Source organism: Apium graveolens, chromosome 3 (assembly GCF_009905375.1).
Source record: "Apium graveolens cultivar Ventura chromosome 3, ASM990537v1, whole genome shotgun sequence".
Lineage (NCBI taxonomy): Eukaryota > Viridiplantae > Streptophyta > Magnoliopsida > Apiales > Apiaceae > Apium > Apium graveolens.
Window position 1 is genome coordinate 174,124,582 of NC_133649.1, and position 19,177 is coordinate 174,143,758.

The 19,177-nt window shown below is 33.9% G+C and overlaps 1 protein-coding gene across 2 annotated transcripts; it reads left to right on the forward strand.

The window, feature by feature from the left end:
* The first annotated feature begins 12,380 nt into the window (after positions 1-12,380).
* LOC141712941 (polyadenylate-binding protein 6-like) lies at positions 12,381-16,622 on the forward strand. Of its 2 annotated transcripts, XR_012571733.1 has the most exons (6): positions 12,381-12,785; positions 13,004-13,156; positions 13,636-13,895; positions 15,708-15,988; positions 16,089-16,166; positions 16,245-16,622. XR_012571733.1 is itself a non-coding variant. In XM_074516072.1 (5 exons), exons 2-4 carry the CDS (start codon positions 13,059-13,061, stop codon positions 16,136-16,138), a joined length of 408 nt encoding a protein of 135 aa, XP_074372173.1. In that variant the 5' UTR covers positions 12,381-12,785; positions 13,004-13,058; the 3' UTR covers positions 16,139-16,166; positions 16,245-16,622. The 2 variants fall into 2 exon arrangements, 1 of the variants encoding a protein (XP_074372173.1); XM_074516072.1 differs by lacking the exon at positions 15,708-15,988.
* The last annotated feature ends 2,555 nt before the right edge of the window (positions 16,623-19,177 follow it).

Below are 19,177 nucleotides of genomic sequence, written 5' to 3' on the forward strand. Positions count from 1 at the left end.
GATCCAAGGTTTAACTCGAGATTTTGGAGACAATTCCATGATCATTTAGGAACTAAGCTGAAAATGAGTACGGCATATCATCCGCAGACGGACGGACAAAGTGAAAGGATAATTCAGACAATTGAGGATATGTTGCGAACATGTGTAATAGATTTCAAAGGAAATTGGGACGATCATTTGCCGTTAATCGAGTTTTCCTACAATAACAGTTATCACGTGAATATTGGCATGCCGCCTTATGAAGCGTTGTATGGAAGAAAATATAGATCCCCTACGTATTGGGACGAGGTTGGTGAGCGTAAATTAATTGGCCCGGAGCTAGTTCAACAAACAAAAGAAAAGTGGAAATGATACGAAAAAGATTGATTGCAGCACAAGATCGAAAAATGAAGTATGCAAATCGAGAATGAAAAGATGTGCAATTCGAAACTGGAGACAAAGTCTTGTTAAAAATATCTCCTTGGAAAGGTATAACCAGATTCGAAAAGAAAGGGAAGTTGAGTCCTAGGTATATTGGACCATTCGAGGTATTGCGACGAGTTGGAAAAAAGGCATATGAATTGGCGTTACCTCCGCAAATGCAACATCTAAATAATGTATTTCATGTATATCTTCTAAAGAAGTATAATGCTGATGCGAGCCATGTGATCGAATTAGAATCAGTGGAAATTCAACTAGATTTTTCTTATGTGGAACAACTAGTTCGAATCATAGACCGAAAAGAGAGGACACTTAGAAATAAAGTCGTACCTCTAGTCAAAGTGTTGTGGAAAAATCCAATAGTGGAAGAATCAACTTGGAAATTAGAAAGTGAAATGTAAGAAAAGTATCCCCATCTATTTGCTTAGACTAGATTCTGGGGAAAAAATCCTTTAAGGAGGGTAGATTGTGACGACCGAGAATTTTGCGACGTAATTAAGTCAATAAAGTATGATTTATGTGATGTGATTATAAAATATGTGATTTATGTGATGATTAATTTTCCTTATTGTATATTAGCATCTGGGAGCGTAGATAGACGCGTTCCAATTTAAAGAGTCAGCTTAGGAATTAAGTTGTGTTGTCGGGCCGTCAGGTAGAACGGAACCCATCCTAAAAAGGGATTAAAGTATTTAAAATGTGAAATATGTGTTATTATGTGAAATGAATGTTTAAGTGATGTATTGCGTTCTAGTGACGTGTCGGTCGATAATAATATGGTAAAGCGTAATTGAAACGCTGAGCGTCGGGCCGTAGGCAGAACGTGACCCGATACACGAAAAGAGGAGTAATGATAAAAAGGGAAATTTTTTTATGATCAGACATGAGTTGTCATGTGTCAGTATATGTGCTTTCTTGTCTGTATGCGTGATTACGTGATCCGTTAATATTTTATGGATTTAAGGGAATCATTTGATTTAGATAAGGTTTATTTAACCTTCGCACATTTTTATAAAATTATCTGAGTAAGGTAAAGGCATGAGACTTGTTTTGTTATCTTCGAAATAGTCCTAGAGACTTTCTAAAAATGATAGACGGATTTATTTTGATGATCATACATTTTAAATTGATTTTTATGTGATAATATGCTATTATTAGCACAAACTTGTAAAAATCATATAAAATCAACCGTACGCTCAAAAGTTTATTATGAGTAATGGTTGGAAAGCTAATTTCGAGATCTACGTCTTAAAATTGTCACTAGCAATAATTTTCGACTTTCCGAGAGGAATGAATTCAATATTCAATTTCTATCTTATTTGAGTAAAAAGAGAAGGTAAATCAAAAATAAAGGGGAATTAGTGAATTACCAAATTACCCCTGCCTCCTTATTATATATAAACTCATTCTCTTCCCCTTTCTTTCTTTTCCACCCGGCCACTTCTTTCTTTTTTTCCATTTTCTCATTCTTTTCTCTCTCTTTTCTCTCTCACTCTCGAAGTCTCTCTCTCTCTCTCTCTCTCTCTCTCTCTCTCTCTCTCTCTCTCTCTTTCTCTCTCTCTCTTTTCCTCTCGGTACATCTCTCTTCTTCACTTGATTTTTATGGATTCTTCCATATAACTTCATCCTTGTTCTATATATAAGCTTTGATCCACTTGCATGTGTGGTTTGGTACTTGCATGCGGATGTGTGTGTGTAGGTTCGGTTGAGCCGAATTCTTGTTTTATAGAATTAAGATGATGTGAATTTGTGATGATCATGTCTCGCATGTGTTTGTTGTTGATATTTTTGGAAGTAATCGGAGGTTTCATGGCTGGATACCCTCGAAAGAGGGCACCACCGTGAAGCCACCGCCACCGGTGATGAACTCCAGTGAACCGGTGGTGAGTGATGATGTAATCACTGAGCTCTACCACACCAGAAAACTCATTTTTGATTGTTGCATGTGTTATTCTTGAAAAACCCGAATGAGTCCTTGATTTTTAGAAAAATAAATGTGATTGTACTTGATGAAATGACCTGTTCATGCATGTTCTTAGTGGTAAATAAAAGATTTGACTAGTTGAGGATTTAGAGAATCAAAATAGAAGTTGCATGTATTGTTTTGCTTGAAAACCGAATGGTTCTTGTTTATTAAGTTGGTTTTATGATGAAAATAAGTTCTTGATTGATAAAAGGATTGTTATGATTGTTTTAAAAGTATTTGGACTTGTGTAATTGATTTGGATGCTAAAGAAATCAAATTTGAGGGTTGCATATTGAGGTTTTGGTTCGGCCTTTGAACTAATAAAAAAGGAATTGGATTTTGTGACTTGATCTTGGTGTAAACTAAGTTTAAATGAGATTGCATGTTGGTTTAAAAGAAGAATTAGTGATGCATGTCATTGTTTGGTTCTTGAGTTGTGATTTATGGTTATAGCCGAATGAAAAATGAGTTTAAAAGAGATTGGTTTGATGCTAAGTGAATGCATGCATGATTAATTAGGAAAATTTGATTAGGGTTGAAATCATTAAGTGATGTTTTGATGTGTAATTCGGAAATTGTGGTTAAAATGAGTGTTTGATTTAATTAAGAGATGAACTTGAATTGCATGTAAGCATATATGTATAGTTATGGTTCGAATTTTGTTGATTAGAGGAAAATGATTCTTTAAAGGTTTTTGAATGAGTTATGTGTTATGTGAACTAATTGAGTATTTGGTTGATTTTGTGGTTAGTATTTGCAATAAGGCCGAATAGGCCCTAAGAGCTAAAAGTCAAAACTTGGTTTTTGATAATCGAAAGAATGATTGGGTATGTATATGTAAATGTTTATGGATTTGATTGTTTGATTATAGTATGTGGTTCGAATTAAGGAATAAAAGAAAAGGGAACTAAGTTGATTGATTTTAAAAGCTATAAGTGATAGTTATGGTTGTAAAGATTTAGTGGTGTATGAATTATGTACCCATATAAGTTATAATCATTTAATTTAAAGAATAGTCGAGATTAAAGCAAGTATAAGTTGATTATTGAGTATTTATAAAGGCTACGAGAAAAGTATGTGTTATGTGCTATGTGCATGTGTGTATATAAGCTATATTTGTATAGTTCGAGTCAAAAGTATAGTCGAGCTATCGTATTGAGTGAACGTTCTGGGAACGAGAGTTGAGAATCTAATTAAGGTTTGGTTTTGATTGTAGATTCGGAGCGTGAGGGCATTCAGGCTAGGAAAGGGAAGGGTATACTAGGTGGCAGTATTTCAACCTTCAGGAAAGCGAATTTAGGCAAGTAACTCTAATTACTTGTGTAAATGGTTATAGAGAGGATATTGTTCATGCCATGTAGAGTATTGAACTGTTAAAAGAATGAACCCCTGTTATTGATTTGAGATACCCTGTATTTGATCTTGTAAAACTGATATTGATAAGCTTATTGATTCAACCATTTGGTAACCTATCTTCCTGTTCAAATTATTTGTCATACCATGAACTGTTATAAACCCTATAAGTACCTTTACAAATCCTTTGTAATGATGATACACTCCTTGATCACCATATTCCCTATTGATCCTCGAACCAATTTTGATTATTCTAACTTAAATACCTTGTTATCATTGATTCAAAGACCCCTAGAATTGCACCTTCTTATCCTTGATTCATTTCCTTAACTTTGATTTCTTGAAATTGAATCTAAGAATGAGTTTCGACTTGAAAGAGTCCGAATGATTTTATATTCTTGATAATGATAAAATGAATTTAGAAAACCTATTTTTTTCCAACTCAGGGTTTTCCAAACGAATTCCTGATGGATTGGATTGGGATGTAATAGGCTAGTGGGACTAGTCTAGTCATAGTAAGAGGCTAGCGGGGCTAGTCCAGTTTAAAGCTGAAATTATGTCATTTGGTACCTTAAAGACCGGATGGAGGTCTGTACGGGCTGATCACCCGTATCATAATGAAATGAAAGATAAAGTGGTCCATTCAAGGGTTCTATATTGATTTTAAGAAGGAATTGAAATTTCCTACTCAGTAATTGATTCTTTGAAAATGAAAATGGTTATATTGCTTTGATAAGAGTTGATTGTGATATTGTGAAGCTTATAGTTCATGAACCCTGATTTTAATTCTGTTGATCATACAATTGATTCCATATAGTGAAAAGATTGTCGCTTTCCATTTGAAAGATCTGTTTTGATCCTTTAATGATTTGTGATGAATTTCGAGTTTCCCCTACTTTGAGTCTTGTTCATTGAAAGCCTAAAAATTTTCTTCATAACCCGAAAGATATAAATATGCCACCTAGATATGATAAAGTAGAATGCCCTGAGATTGATAAAGTATATTGTGGGTTTTATATCGTAGAACTTCTTTATAGTTACTTGCTGAGTTTTATGCTCATATGTTTTGTTTTAATCTAACCATGGCAGTTAAGCAAGAAGATAGCCAGGCCGAGACGCACTGCTCGTAAGAGCGTACCTAGTGGTCCCTATCGTGTTGAGGGCTTCTGGTTGCCAGAGCAGGTAGTAGTGTTTTGAGTGAGCAAGCGCTTAGCCAGAGAGTTGTAAAGATACAATGGGTTATCTGTCGGTTCCAAGCCGAGATCGACTATATATATTTGAATTTTTTTGGGGTTGTAAGTTATATTTTATGATTGGTAGTTGTAATCTTGTCTCATACTTTATCATGTTTGATCCTGTTAATAGGTAATCGGGGTTTATGCTTATATAATTAGTAGATTAGAGGTGTGTGGGTCCTCATTTCCTAACCCCGAGATTGAGGGCGTCACATATAGTCTCAGAGATGAATACCAAAATAACACAAGTCATTTTATTCCACAATTATAAGTCATTACACCTCAAAAAGGGTTTTTGAATCAATTTACATTTCTTTACCATTATTACAATTCATAATATACATAAGTCTTGTACATCAAAAGTTGAAAGCCTAGCCTATTGGTAGTTCTTACCTCAGCTACAACGGCATCAACGCCTACAGGAAACTGCGGAACATTTTCTATCCGCTCGTGAATTGGGAGCTTGGTCCTGTTCATCTTGTCTATCTGTTGTTGTGTGATGAAAGAAGAAAGCAAGGGTGAGCAACAAGCCCACCAAAAATAACATGTATTATAATTAATAATATATGAGCCTTCTGATAGTACTCATGAAAGTCTTGGTCAAGCAAACATGAACCAAGTTTGATATCTTAACGCGACGAAGTCGCAAAATATTCAATATATATATATATACTTTTCAAAATCTTTGAAATCCTCTGCCATGAATAATATACACAGAGTTCCAGTTTATAACTGTATAAAAATATCGTTGTCTCTTGTATCTAATCTTGTCTCAACATATTTTTTTTCCTGAAAATCTTTGTCATGCATAAGATAATCATTTACTAGATATAAGTTGAAAAGATGAAGTTACGAGACACTCCAATATACTTATATCTTTTTCCGAATACTACTTGAACTACCACTGTTCAAGGTATAAATAGTTCATCCCATATATGAAGCTACAAGACAAAACTTGTATAGAATCAATCTTTGAAATATCATCAGAATGAAATGAAGTTACGAGATACTTCATTTGATGAAAATATCATTTTGAAAACTCGACCCTGCCAACACGAAACAATTGCCCAGCCATAGCCTTTCTATCGAAGTGCTCTGGGTAGTGTTGCAGAAATATCCAACTGGATGATGAACTCATTACAGGAGTTTTCCGCGCCAGGAAAACCACTCACGATGATCAGTCGCAGTAGTGTAACCCCATAATTTTCTACATGTAGAGGAGAACAGTCGAATTTACTTGTCGACCGAACGCTGGACTCCTAAGGAATGGACCGTCTTAGCGGAACTTCCGGGCCATTTGGGCCAATATAATAAGGCTGGGCCGACGCCACTCGACCACTTACGCCACTCCTAGTTCAGATAAAATCCATGACTCTGAAACGTAAAGCTCGTTCCCCATTTTCCCAAGTAGAAACTTGTTGATGCGGCTCCACCAAGAAGTCGTATCTAGTTGGAAAGGAAAACTCACTGATATTTCCCAGGCGATGGCTGTTAATGGATTAAACTCATTCCAAGAATTTTACTTCCCGAGTGTTGGGTAAGTAATCAAAAACTCTTTTATCAATCAGCAACCTCGTTGCAAAAATAAAAACATATCACGAAGCCGGATCCCTCAGATTTTTTAGCGAGTATTCAAGTCCCCTTCGAAAGGAAGATCTTAAATTTGAAGAGTTTTGGGATCCGCTCTAACTTTCAAAAATAGTTTTGATAAAGTTTGAAAATAATCTCTGGAAATATTTAAAGTAAGAATGATTTGATAGTATCAATCATTTTCCGTATACTTGGCGAATATTGACACATTATTCATTAAGAAAATAAAGAATATTATTTAATAAAATAAGCGGAGTCATAAGTCCTCGAATGGATATTCAAACTAATATTCATTAAATAAAATAAGCGGAGTCATAAGTCCTCGAATGAATATTCAGACTAATATTCATTTATTAATAGAAATAAAATAAGTTTCATAACTAGAAGCTCTATTCAATAATTAAACTAGTCTTTGATCGCAATAGGAATCTTAAATGAATATTCAAAAAAAAATATTCACTTATAATATAAAACTATCGAATAAACATTATTCGATTAATAGTTTTGAAAAATATTTATATATATATATATAATTTACTCGGGAACATCGCCTCCCAGTTTAGAAAAATGTTAACATTTGGGTCCCCAATACTAAAGGTATACGCAACCACTGCTTATCTCTAGCATAGGTATTATGCAGTTTTTAAGCATTTGAATTGATAATAAAATATCAAGATTTCACAACATGCATATATATACCATATCAACATGCTCCAATATATCGCAAGATTTTCTAATAACAACCATGCACTTATCTCAAGATAATGCATCAATATATTTACATCACAACAACAGTATAACGGGTAGAAAACTTGCCTGAGTGTTCCGGGGTAGACTTAAGCTTAGAATGGGTCCTGTAACCTATGAACAACAACATAAGTGGAATTAGACCACGGTCGCTTAAGAAACTAGTCAAAACTCACTCATACCCTAACGGTCGCTTACGATAGTTTATACGCTTAATGATTTGTATTAATCGCTCGCGTACCCTCGGCTCCACTAATTTTAATAACTTAACTGTTACGAATTTTAAGGCGAATCTTTCGCGAATACTTTAACAATTTCCTAATCCACCTTACATAATTGTTTAATAATCCAATTAGTTTTTTAAGGGCCTTAAACAAGGTTTCTAAGTAAAGCGAGGGGTAACGGTTCGCTCGCGAAATGTCGTTACTTAAAATAGTCATTTCTCCTAAACCGTACATCGGATATAAGGAAACCACATACCAAAATGAAGCTTACGACATGATCTAGATAAACATGGCAAAGTTCAGAATCTTACAGTGAGTTCACGGGTCCTAAAGTTAATCACACAAACAGTCTAAGGTAAATCGGGCATTATGACGGCTCTGTTTACGCGATTCCCAAAATAATTACCACTCTAAATCCTCATCAATTCACTCCCATCCTCCAACAATCAATAACACAATAAATACAACTTAAACCACTGAAAAATCAGTCCACACTTCAAGGTTTTACCAAATCATTCAATCAATACAAAATTACCATTCAAAATCAACACAACTTCACAAAAATCACTACTAAGCGTGGATCTAACTATACATTTACCAATTTATCTAAAAACTCAAACAATCAAGCTTAGTACTAAAGGTCAAGAAGTTTTTATACCTTTATTTGTGAGTGAAAAGTTGCTAGGGAGCCTTAAAACCTTGATCAATCCTTATACAAGCTTGGATCTCACAAACAATCAAGAAAACACAAAGTTAGATTTTGAAGTTTCTAAAAGTCCGATTTAAAGAACTATACAAATAAAGGTCTTACCGTGATTATTTGGACAAGACTTGTGAACAAGAGTTGTAGGGCATCTCAATAAATTTCCAACGAGCTATAGAACATAATATTTGAGTGAGTATTGAAGGAGATATGGCAGTTTGAAGTTTCTGGTATTATTTTGGTCGAGAGCAAAATGATGAAATGAAAAAAAATGAAAAAGCTTTTTTGATTTCCTTGCATAAATATCTTCTCCCTTGATGACATCATCCATAATGCATCACTTTCTTGCCATGTATCAATCCCTTGTGGTTTGATGATGTTATAATCCTTGGCTTCTTGTACAAGCTTGTCTCTTGGTCACTTATTTGTTTTACGGTTCGCTTAACTATCATTCTCGTTAATAGGTTGAGGGATCATATCCGGAATCTTATTACTTGGGCTTCCCTGAAACTTTATTAATATCTTATATTCCTTTAATGATCCTCTGCTATAATCCTTAAATAAAAATCCTATTAATCATGTTACCTTATACTCAATTCTTTCGGTATCTGGTGGATTTTCGGGAAAAATCAAAGTGTCCGGATTCGAATTCTGACGACCTTTATATACACTCATTTACTTTATGGAATAATAATACGATATCAGAATTTCCATAACAGTACTCCTATATAGTGTGGTCTGATAATTTTCCTTAATCAGCATAGTCAGAAAAAAATTACTATTCATCAGGGTTTCAAAAATTTCCAAAAATTGGGGTTATTACATATGGTCAGAGTCCTGAGGCTAAAAAAATGACTTACCTCGTCCATATTGGGAGCTGGGAAGCCCATGTCCATGTACAATATGTATAGAGAAAGAACAAACTTGTAGCTGTTGGGGGACAATTGGAGCGGCGCCAAGTCATACATCTCAATCACATCCCTCAAGAAGGGATGGAGAGGCGCGCCCACTCCCAAAGATACCAGTTTCGGGCTTGTAGCCATCATAGGGATCCTGAAGTTTCTACCATAGTTAAAGATATGTGGGAGCATCATACTCAGAGGGCGCGCCCATATACCTTCCATATCATATAATTCCATCAGCCACTCTAATTGCTCATCTGAACAGGATGAGGGTAGCCCGACACAGAACAATTTGCCCTGTTCTTTTCTAAAATACATTGTCACCGCCTCAGTGCAAGGTTCATACTTGCTCCAATCAAAGTCTAATTCACTATCAGAAACCTCCCAGTGTTCGAAAAGGACAGGTGAAGGTTCAGGAGAAGTTGAGAATTAGTAGGTATCTTCATCAAAGAAATTTGCTTCTTCTTTAAGTTCAGGAGAATCTGTGTAAGGTGCGCCCTCCGAGTTGGGGGAAGCGGGCGCGCCCTGAGATTGTGGGGGAGATAGGCTTGGTGAGATCGACTTGTAAGAAACCTTGGATGGGCCTGCACCAATGTTAACTCCAATCTCAGTACTTCTATACCAATCTGCATTCAGTTCCTCGAGCCTATTATCTAGATCCGTGTCCACAGGAGCTGGTGACCTTTCATTTAAGATTAATTTTTGTTTTCTTTTTCGTTGAGCCAAAGGAATATTATCTAGAGAGTCGCTTGGAGATTCTGCCATGAAATTGCTTTCTTTGGATTCTTGAATAAGGCGCGCCTCTTATCTTAAAAATTCAGGAGTTTGGTGAGCGTCGAGAAAGTTTGGGCTGAAAGAGATAGCTGAGGGAGAATAGATCCCAAACCTTGTGCAAAAATCTTTAAAGGGATGAAAAGGAGAGGACGCGCCCTCGTCTGTTAGTTGTACAAAACAAATAAAATAATTTGTCTAAGGGCGCGTTTATTGAAGAAATAAGGTAGGAAAAGAATCGAAAAGAGATAAGGCGCGCCTTAAAAAAGAGAAGATATGTCTAAGTTCAAAATGTAAAAGGGTGACAATTACGGGAAGTATTTAGAAAGAGATGGCGTGTCCTAGGATGTTGGCGCGCCTTAAATAATTATGTGGTGTGATAGGATTTTTGCTAGTGAAGAAAACAGGTGGCACGCCTAAATAGATATAAATAATCATTATCAATTCAACGAAGATATCAAAGTAAAAACATGGTATGACTGTTTATCTCCTAAGGTGCGCACCCTATGTCTTACCAGGAGAAAGCTATTCTAAGATAACTGTTTCAATTCCATAAACACAAAATTTGAATTTGAAAATCTAAAATTGTGGATCTAAACTGATATATACGTAATATATACACATATATACACAATAATTGTGAAGAACATAAAGGAATAGAAGAAAGAAGTCGAATAGGTTCTATAGCATGCACAGTGAAATACACTTATAATACTTGGGAAAATTAAAAAGGAAGTTGAGAATCGTGTTCATTTGTGTTTGATGAAAGGACTGGCTGGATAAAGTTGTGGAAATGGTGAATAAAAGGTTGATTCCGAGCAACCTTGCTTCTGGCCGGCGACAGTGATTTTAGAGAGAAAGAAAGTAAAGATGAAAAGGGTAAAAGTAAAAAGTAAGATAATGAAAAGATACTTGTATTTATAGCTGCAATAAACGTAGGACAACTGTCAATCATATTAAATCAAATTAATCACGTCGTTCATGATTCCGAGAAAGGAGGGGAACCGTTTTTGAACCATTTGGATTCAAAGGACGCGCCCTCTTGAAGGCGCGCCCTCTCTAATAATATTTGAATTTTAAATAAAGACTAGATAAGGCGCCATGTTGATGACGCGCCCTGTAAGATAATATTGATAATACATAAGTTTATACAAATTTGGAAAGGATGAGAAATTCCAATCCCATTTTCATTAGCATATGGAATTTAGGAGATAGTTGTTATGCCCAAAAATTGGTATATACATTATTCGGGTCAAATTCAGATAGAGTGGTCAAAATTGAGATGTGCATTCCTAAAATTAAGGAGAAGATAAGACAAGTTTCCTTTCTGAAAAAGGAATAGGCGCGCCCTTTGAATAAGGGAAGGCGCGCCCTTTATTTGTAAATGAATGATTGGTTGAATGCGTTCTGTAGATATTGAAGGCGCGCCCTCATGAGAGGAGGGAGGCGCGCCCTGTTGTTAAAAAATAGACTTTGAGTCATTCTCTGAACAAGTCCTTCACCTGTGAGAGATATTAGGGCGCACCCTAAGTAGACGAGATGGCTTCTATATGCTTTAGCATGGTTACTTGGAAGGATTTTTTGGATGATTCAAGGAAGAAGGAGATTATTATTACTAACCTATTAGTTGCAGGTACTCTATTGAAGAACTCCTTCCTGTAACGCAACCACAGGAAGACGGTGTTTGTGGTCAGAGACCTCCAGGGGTATGCTTGGACGGAAGGCCTCCTCCTGTAGTCAATGAGTGTCCTCATTGGGGATGTGGGGTAAACTTTATTGTGGGCTTTGGGAGCTCTGTCTCTGTAGTCAACAGGTGTCCTCGCACTACGCCATAGATTGGATTCTGCAACCCTTCACAGTGGGATTGCAAATAAAGTGTAATAGTAGTCTTCAAAACCAATGTCTACCGCAACCCCTCTTTTTTGATGTTGCGGTAGAGTCAAAATGTGTTACCAAAATGACATATATAATTAAAGATGATTTTTTTGAATTTAACTAATTAGTAATTTTTTACATAGAAATGAAATATATATTTTATTTATTTTTAGAAGTTAATAATATTAGTGCAGTGATTTAAAATATTATAATGATAAATTGAACGTTTTATAAAACTTAACAAGTCACTAGTGAATTTATTTACAATATTTTTATATTTTTTAATTTCTTTATTTTTCATAAAGAAATATTGAAAACAATATTAATTAGTGTAGTTATATTTGAAATACATATTTTATTTATTTTTCAAAAATAATAATATTAGTTTAATTGAAAGTTTAAAAACTTATCAAGTCATTAGTGGATTGATTTAAAATATATATTGTTGAATTTATTTATTATTCATAATTAAATATTAAAAATATTATTTAAGAACATAAAAAAGAAATAATCAATTAAAATAAAGAAATGTTTATGCAGGTGTTGAAAATTGGGAAACGGTAAAACCGCGTGCTTTGAAATATTAGACAAAAACGATACTCACACTTAAACACATACTCTCGCCCTCAAGAAACTGCCTCTCCCTATCTTATTTCAAAATTAGGGTTTTCATTAGAAGATTTCGGGCTTCAAAATTTAGGGATTTTATTTGGGGTTACTTAGGATTTCGATTGGGGCTAAATAAGGTTTCAATTTCCACTCTCTAAAAAATAGGTTCAAAATTTTGGGGTTAGGCTTTCACTAATTTGGGTTTCTATTCAGGGTTTCAATTGAAGAGTGTTCTTCAAGACTTTAGGGTTCAAGCTTGGTTTTAGTTCAGAATCAATGGGTTAACCTTGATTTTTTTCGATTTTAAGGTATAGCCCCCCTCTCTTTGTCTCGTTGAGGTCGAGAAGTCTCCTAAGCCTGTTACCTTTTGCGTTATGCCTGCACTTCCAGGTTTCAGATTCTATATCTTATATTTAAATTTTTATATCATTACTTGTCTTGTTTGTGTTCGTTTAATGATTTTCTAATATTATTTTTATCTGAAATTTATGGAGTATTTGATAAGGAACTAAGAAATGATAATTCCACTTTCTTTAAAAAAACGTGTTGGTGGTATGCACAAGTTGAATTGATGAATTGTCCATTTCGCATTTGTATGTTCTGATTAGCTTCGGAAGCTCTGGAAGCCCTCTATTACTACAGATTGCAAGGTAGCTGAGGAAGATGGCAAGAGTAAGGGCTTTGGATTCGTGCATTTTGATTCTGAGGACTCTGCCCTTTCTCCCTGCTATGCATCAATCTTTTCTTGAGGGAAAGCAGTTGTAAGCCCCCTACACTTTCTTAAATTTTTGCACTGTTTCTTATGTTATTTAGTAATGTTTCATCTGTAACGTTAGGGTCAACTGCATCATGTAATTTTCCCTACTCATTATATGTATGTATTCAGTTTCAACTGTAGTTGCTTCTTGATGTTTCGTTACATGTTTCACTCTTCCCTACCATACATGTTCCATACAGGTCATCTCCTTTCATTTTGTAGTAAAAACTATAAATTGTATTAGGTGTATGCTTATCTAAATGTCTACATGATCATTAACTTTGATACATGTGCTCTAAGTTATTGCTTTTTATCTGCTTAATTAAGAGACTTCTTATACTGTCATGTTTAGTGTCATAAGTTGCCCACATTGATGTATATATTTGAGGCATTTCTAAGGAGCCTGAACTTTTTTAACTGCTTGCCATAGTTTCTTGGTGGAGTAAAAATCTTGTCCAATCTAATTATTTGGTCTATGTATAGATATGTGTCCAAGTTTATAAAGAAGAGTGAGAGGGAGAATGCATGTGAAGAATCAAATTTTACAAATCTATATGTGAAGTATCTTAGTGAAGATGTTATAGAGGATGTCCTTCGCGAAAGGTTTTCGGAATATGGGAACATCTCCAGTGTGGTCATCATGAAGGACAATGCTGGAGTATCAAAAGGATTTGGATTTGTTGGATTCAATTTACATGAAGATGCTAAGAAGGCCATGGAGGCTCTGAATGGTGCAATCATTGGTAAGCACACTTTCAATTTTTATCTTTAACTACTACAAAATTGAACTTAGGAACAGTTCTTAGATAGCATTTATAAGATGTGATATGCAAGTCATATACTTGTATAGCATTTCTTCAAAATACGATATGCAAGGTATTATGAAAAATGCTGAAAAATAAAGAAAAAATAGGAAAAATTAAGTAAAATAGCGTTTGTTTCTGAAGTACTATTCAAGCATACACTATCATAGCATTTTAGTAAAACGCTATGATACCCATTTTAGTAAATGGGTATTAATACTTGGTTCTCTGTTTGTTTATGAAATGACATGGGCAAGTGTCTGATTCTTTAACTGGTGGCAAGCACATACGTGTAAATATAGTGGAATGTATGCATACATTTCAGTTTTGATTTTTTGTCTGCCATTTTAAATGTGGAGAAGGAGAATGTAAATTTGAACATGGTTGAATGACTGTAAATATGTTAGCTAAGTTTGTCTTTGAAGGAATCTGGTTCTGCTTGTTTGATTTTGTTTTCTGCTATAATCACGAGATATTTCCTGTATTTGGACTTTTTACAAATATGTATTATCAAAAAACATGTGTGCAGATATTAGTACCCACTCATTGAGACATGTTGTTCCATATACTCCATCTTGGTATGAATTTCTTCTTTGTTGAAGCCCATTCCTGCATGCCCGCAGTACATGTCACTTAAGTATAGTTGTATACACATTGTACCATGCATGATGGTGCATTGTTATTTTTAAGATTTTTTTTTCAAAAAAATAAGGAAAAAAATGAGAAAATTTATGGAAAAGAAATGAAAGAGAAAGCAATTCATAACAACTAGGAAATTGCTAATTTGAGACTTTGAGTGACTTTGGAAGCTAAATAATTGACAAATTCAGGAAATCGGTTAGAATTTTAAATATTTAATATACAGGCCATACCTAGAAACAACTCCTAACAATATAATTTGCTGACCAGGAGAGAGAGAGAGGGAGGGAGAGAGAAAGGGTAAGAGAGAGAGAGAGGTGTGTACTAATCAGGAAAGGAGAAAAGGCTCAGGCAACTGATTATGGATATTGATGATGAGATTGTCATTAGTAACACAATCAATATCAGGTCTAGGGAATTGTCCATATAAGAATACCCTGCAATGCATTGTCAATACAGTTATGATAAGTACGCGAGCGTTCATAATCAGGGGGTTCAGGACTTATAGGCAATTATAGAAGAAACAAAAAGAAATTAGCTAGCTAGGGGTATATATTAGTTTGATCTATTTTGCACTCTCATGTCCACTTCTTCAAGTATATTATCTTCGGTAAAATAATATCTCATGTTTGAATAGACTGCTTTTCAGTATTTTAGCATCTGCTGGTGTGCTTTTATGCCCTGTTTTTGGCTTGTTTGCTAGTGTTCTCTTTCTCTGTGCATAAACTGTACATATAATTAATTTCAGAAAATATATCTCCACTAATTGTATATGCATAAACTAAAAAAAAGGTCGAGTGTATTTTAAATTAAATAATAGAGAACTATGAATCTAATCTAAAAAAATGTACTAAATTTTCTGACCATATCAACTAGTTAGAATTTTTTAATAGTTTAAGTACTTTCTAATTGAGGACCGTTGGAGTTGTGATCCCCTGCCTTCAAACTAAACACGAAACTACTGACATTTTTACTACTATTACATGTGTATGTATGTTATATATGTATTTTTTCCGGGTGGCAAAAGAACAACTAAAATCATATTAGTGGATATATAAGAATACTTTTTGTGCGGATAAGAGTTTTTCTTCACCTGTGTATTTAAACTTGCAGAGATGTTTCTTTTAGTTTGCTAGAGAGAGCTCAGGTGGAACTACTTCACAATATTGTTGATGAGCCTCCACAGGATGGAGGGAGCAAACGTAACTTGAATTATGAAATTGCGTTTTGAATTTAGAGGCGGTTACTTTATTATGTTACTGTGAACTATATTATAATTAGTTAGAAGTAATACGCATTAGCTTGCTCATTTTTTCTTCAATTTTATACTCTGCATTGCTTGCGAGGCATCTACAATCGATGTTATCCTCAAAACTTTGGTGGATTAAGAAGGGGTATGCGTCGATTGTTCTTATTACTGTTCTGCATATATGTCTACAAGTTGTTCTTCCTATGACATATGCGTGTTCAATCTTAAATTATTTTTGTTTACAGTTGCAGCTAATGAATTTACCATTCTTTGTGGAACCAACGCATCCTCATAGTGCTGTTTTGGTACCAAATTTCAGCAAGGTGAGCGAATGTGATATTATCACCATATCTCATTTTTACCCAGTAGTAATTTCCCGACAAATTATTGCTTCGCTGCAGGTTGTGGTTGGTCTCATATTGCAGAAGACAGTCCTGCTAATGACAGATGTTAAGCGAAGTAAAATTTTTGGTTTATTATTAGAATTAGGAGTTCTATTTAGTTTTTCTTCTTCAGGTCCGTTTAGGATTATACACATCCTAAACAAGAAACTATTGAAAGTGGCGCATGACCCTGCTACTAGAATTGATGGTTCAAGATTATTTATTTTTGTAAATTCAGTTTGTATTATATTATTTGGAATTTATGAGATGAACATGTAACGTGAGATGGTAGTATGGTGATGGTGAGATGGTAGTATGGTGATGGTGAAGGTAGTTGTGTTTATTTGTGATAACTAATGTTATGGTTGGTGGATTGGTTGATTGTGTTGGTTTTAAGATTATGATCTTATTTATGGGCATGCCAATTTACAAACAATTTCTTGCATTTTTTTTGTAAAAGCGTTGCAATAGGTCTTTATAGTGTTGCTAATAATTAGTGTAAAATGTAGCAAAAAATACTAAAAACGTTGCAAAAAACATTAAAAAAACATTGCAAAAGGGTTGCATCAATACCTCACATGTGGGGCCCACAAATATTGTACTGATAGCCCAAAACATGTTGTAACACTTTTCAAGTCCTATTGCAATCCCATTGGTGTTGCAATAACAGATAACCAAGGGTTGCAATAGGGTGTCTCCGGGGTTGCAAAAAACTCTATTACAACGCCTAAAATTGCAATTCCGAAAAAGAGTCGCAATAGCCTTTTTTGGCCTTTAACAACGTTTTTTTGGCCTCTAGTAACGGTTTCTTGGGGTTGCAGAATCCAATCTATGGCGTAGTGTTGTTGGGAGACTTTGGAGTATCCTGCATTTTGCACCCAAAAGTTTGGGATCCCTTATCCTGCAATCTGGTAGGGATTCCTTATCCGGGGGACAAGGATGCGTCCAACATTTGGGGTGAACCACGGCTATACCTGCGTCCATGGATTAGAGAAACAGCTGGTAGCGGAGGGTTATCCTTGGCCAGAGAGATGCCTTATCCGTGAAGTCTTGAAGCCGCGGACGAGCCTTGGGCCTTTGTGGTTGGGCCTCATCGGCGGACATTCCTAAAGCTAGTAGAAGACGGTTTCCAGTAGGTTTCCTACTGGGCCTCGGGACAAGATATCTAAGCCCATTAGGTTTCTTGTTCCCCAAGAACTACGTTGGCTTAATTCCCTATAAATAGGGATACGTAGGCAATTTGCAAGGGGTCAGAAGTGAGAGCGCAAAGGAGCCACCACTAACCCTAAACAATCTCAGCCACCAAAAATCACCACCACCAAACACTGTTCATACTTCCTGACAAACACTGTTCATAAAATCTGACGGTTACTGTTCACGTTTTCCGACGAAGAACCACCGTCACAGATCTAGTTTCCGGCTACGAACCTCAAACTTTGTTACTCCCAAATTCCTCCGTCAACAATATCTATATAATATATCTTATAATATTTACTTTATAGTTTAATTACCTAATAATTAAATTGATTGTTACAAAAAAGATTGTTCTAGATTTTAATTAAATATAATTAATAAGATAATTTTTATTCAATATCAAATAAAATAGTATAGATTTTGATAATAATTAGAATTTTAAATTGATAGAGGAAGTTGACTTCAATATCAATTTAATTTACAATGGACACTGATCCCAACCAAACTTTCAATATTTTATTTATTATAATATAGCTTAAAACGCGTGCGATGCACAGATTTTATTTTTAACAATATATAATATATTTTTTTTAAAAACCTAATTTGAACTAAACTCGTAAATTATTTATTTAATTTTTTTAACTTATATGATTTCATGATAAATATATTAATACATGTAAATTTTATGAATTTTTTAATGAGAGGTATTTGAAAAGGTCAATATTATTGTTTGGACGAAATATTTCTATATGTATTCATAAAAATTAATTAAGTTAACACATTGTATATATGATTTTTTTAGTTGGCCGAATTATATTTTATTTTAATTATGTTTTAGTTTGTATCAGTTGTATAATATTTTTCTTTTAGCACACATGAATTGTATAAATTATTTTATTTTAACCGGTTCAATACTAAAAAATATTCTAAATTAATATTTTTTTTTCTGAAGCCATGACACATTATACAATTCAAATCCAATTAATTATATTTAATTTATTTTATATTTTATTTTATCATGAATCACTAGTATAATTTTGTTTTACCCGGGATAAAAAGCCTAGATTATTATGTTTCATTTTGAGGCCATTATACCGAGTAAGAAATTATCTTTATAATTACATATAATATTCATATATTATATATTAAAATATCTATTTTATAATTTAACTAAATAATAATTAAATTGATTGTGATAGTAAAGATTGTATGAGAATTTAATAAAATAAAAATTAAATTAGTAAAATAAGTTAATTTTAATATAAATTAAAATGATATAAACCCCAATATGAATTAATATTAAAATGGGTAGAAAAAATTAACTTTAATATCAATTAAAATTATATGAAACTTATGGAAAAAAAGAATTATATAAAAACTTATGGAAAAAAAATAATTATATAAAACTATACATGAGTTAGAATACAAATAATCTTTTATTTTACACTTTATTGCGAATACAAGAAAATTATTGGATGCAAAGTGTTCGATTTTTAAATAATGAAACCCTATGTTTAGAACCCAGAAATTAAAGTGATGCAAAAGATAAATTACTCCATTATAAAAAAACAAGAATCCTGTGAATGAATATTTCTCTTCCGTATCCATTATTCATAATGGAGAAAAAAAATTAAACGAAATAATTGAAAAAAAATTGGTGCATTAGGCTCCGATCGAATATATATATATATATATATATATATATATATGTTATATGGGATAAAATAAACCTTAACTACGTCATTAATATTGCGTTA

What these genes read in the sequence shown, in the direction of transcription:
- LOC141712941 (XM_074516072.1), top strand. Translation starts at nt 13,059, where the DNA reads ATGGCAAGAGTAAGGGCTTTGGATTCGTGCATTTTGATTCTGAGGACT. An exon ending in TTTCTTGAGGGAAAGCAGTT is followed by an intron (nt 13,157 to 13,635) that starts GTAAGCCCCCTA and finishes GTCTATGTATAG; the next exon opens with ATATGTGTCCAAGTTTATAA. An exon ending in TCTGAATGGTGCAATCATTG is followed by an intron (nt 13,896 to 16,088) that starts GTAAGCACACTT and finishes TTTTGTTTACAG; the next exon opens with TTGCAGCTAATGAATTTACC.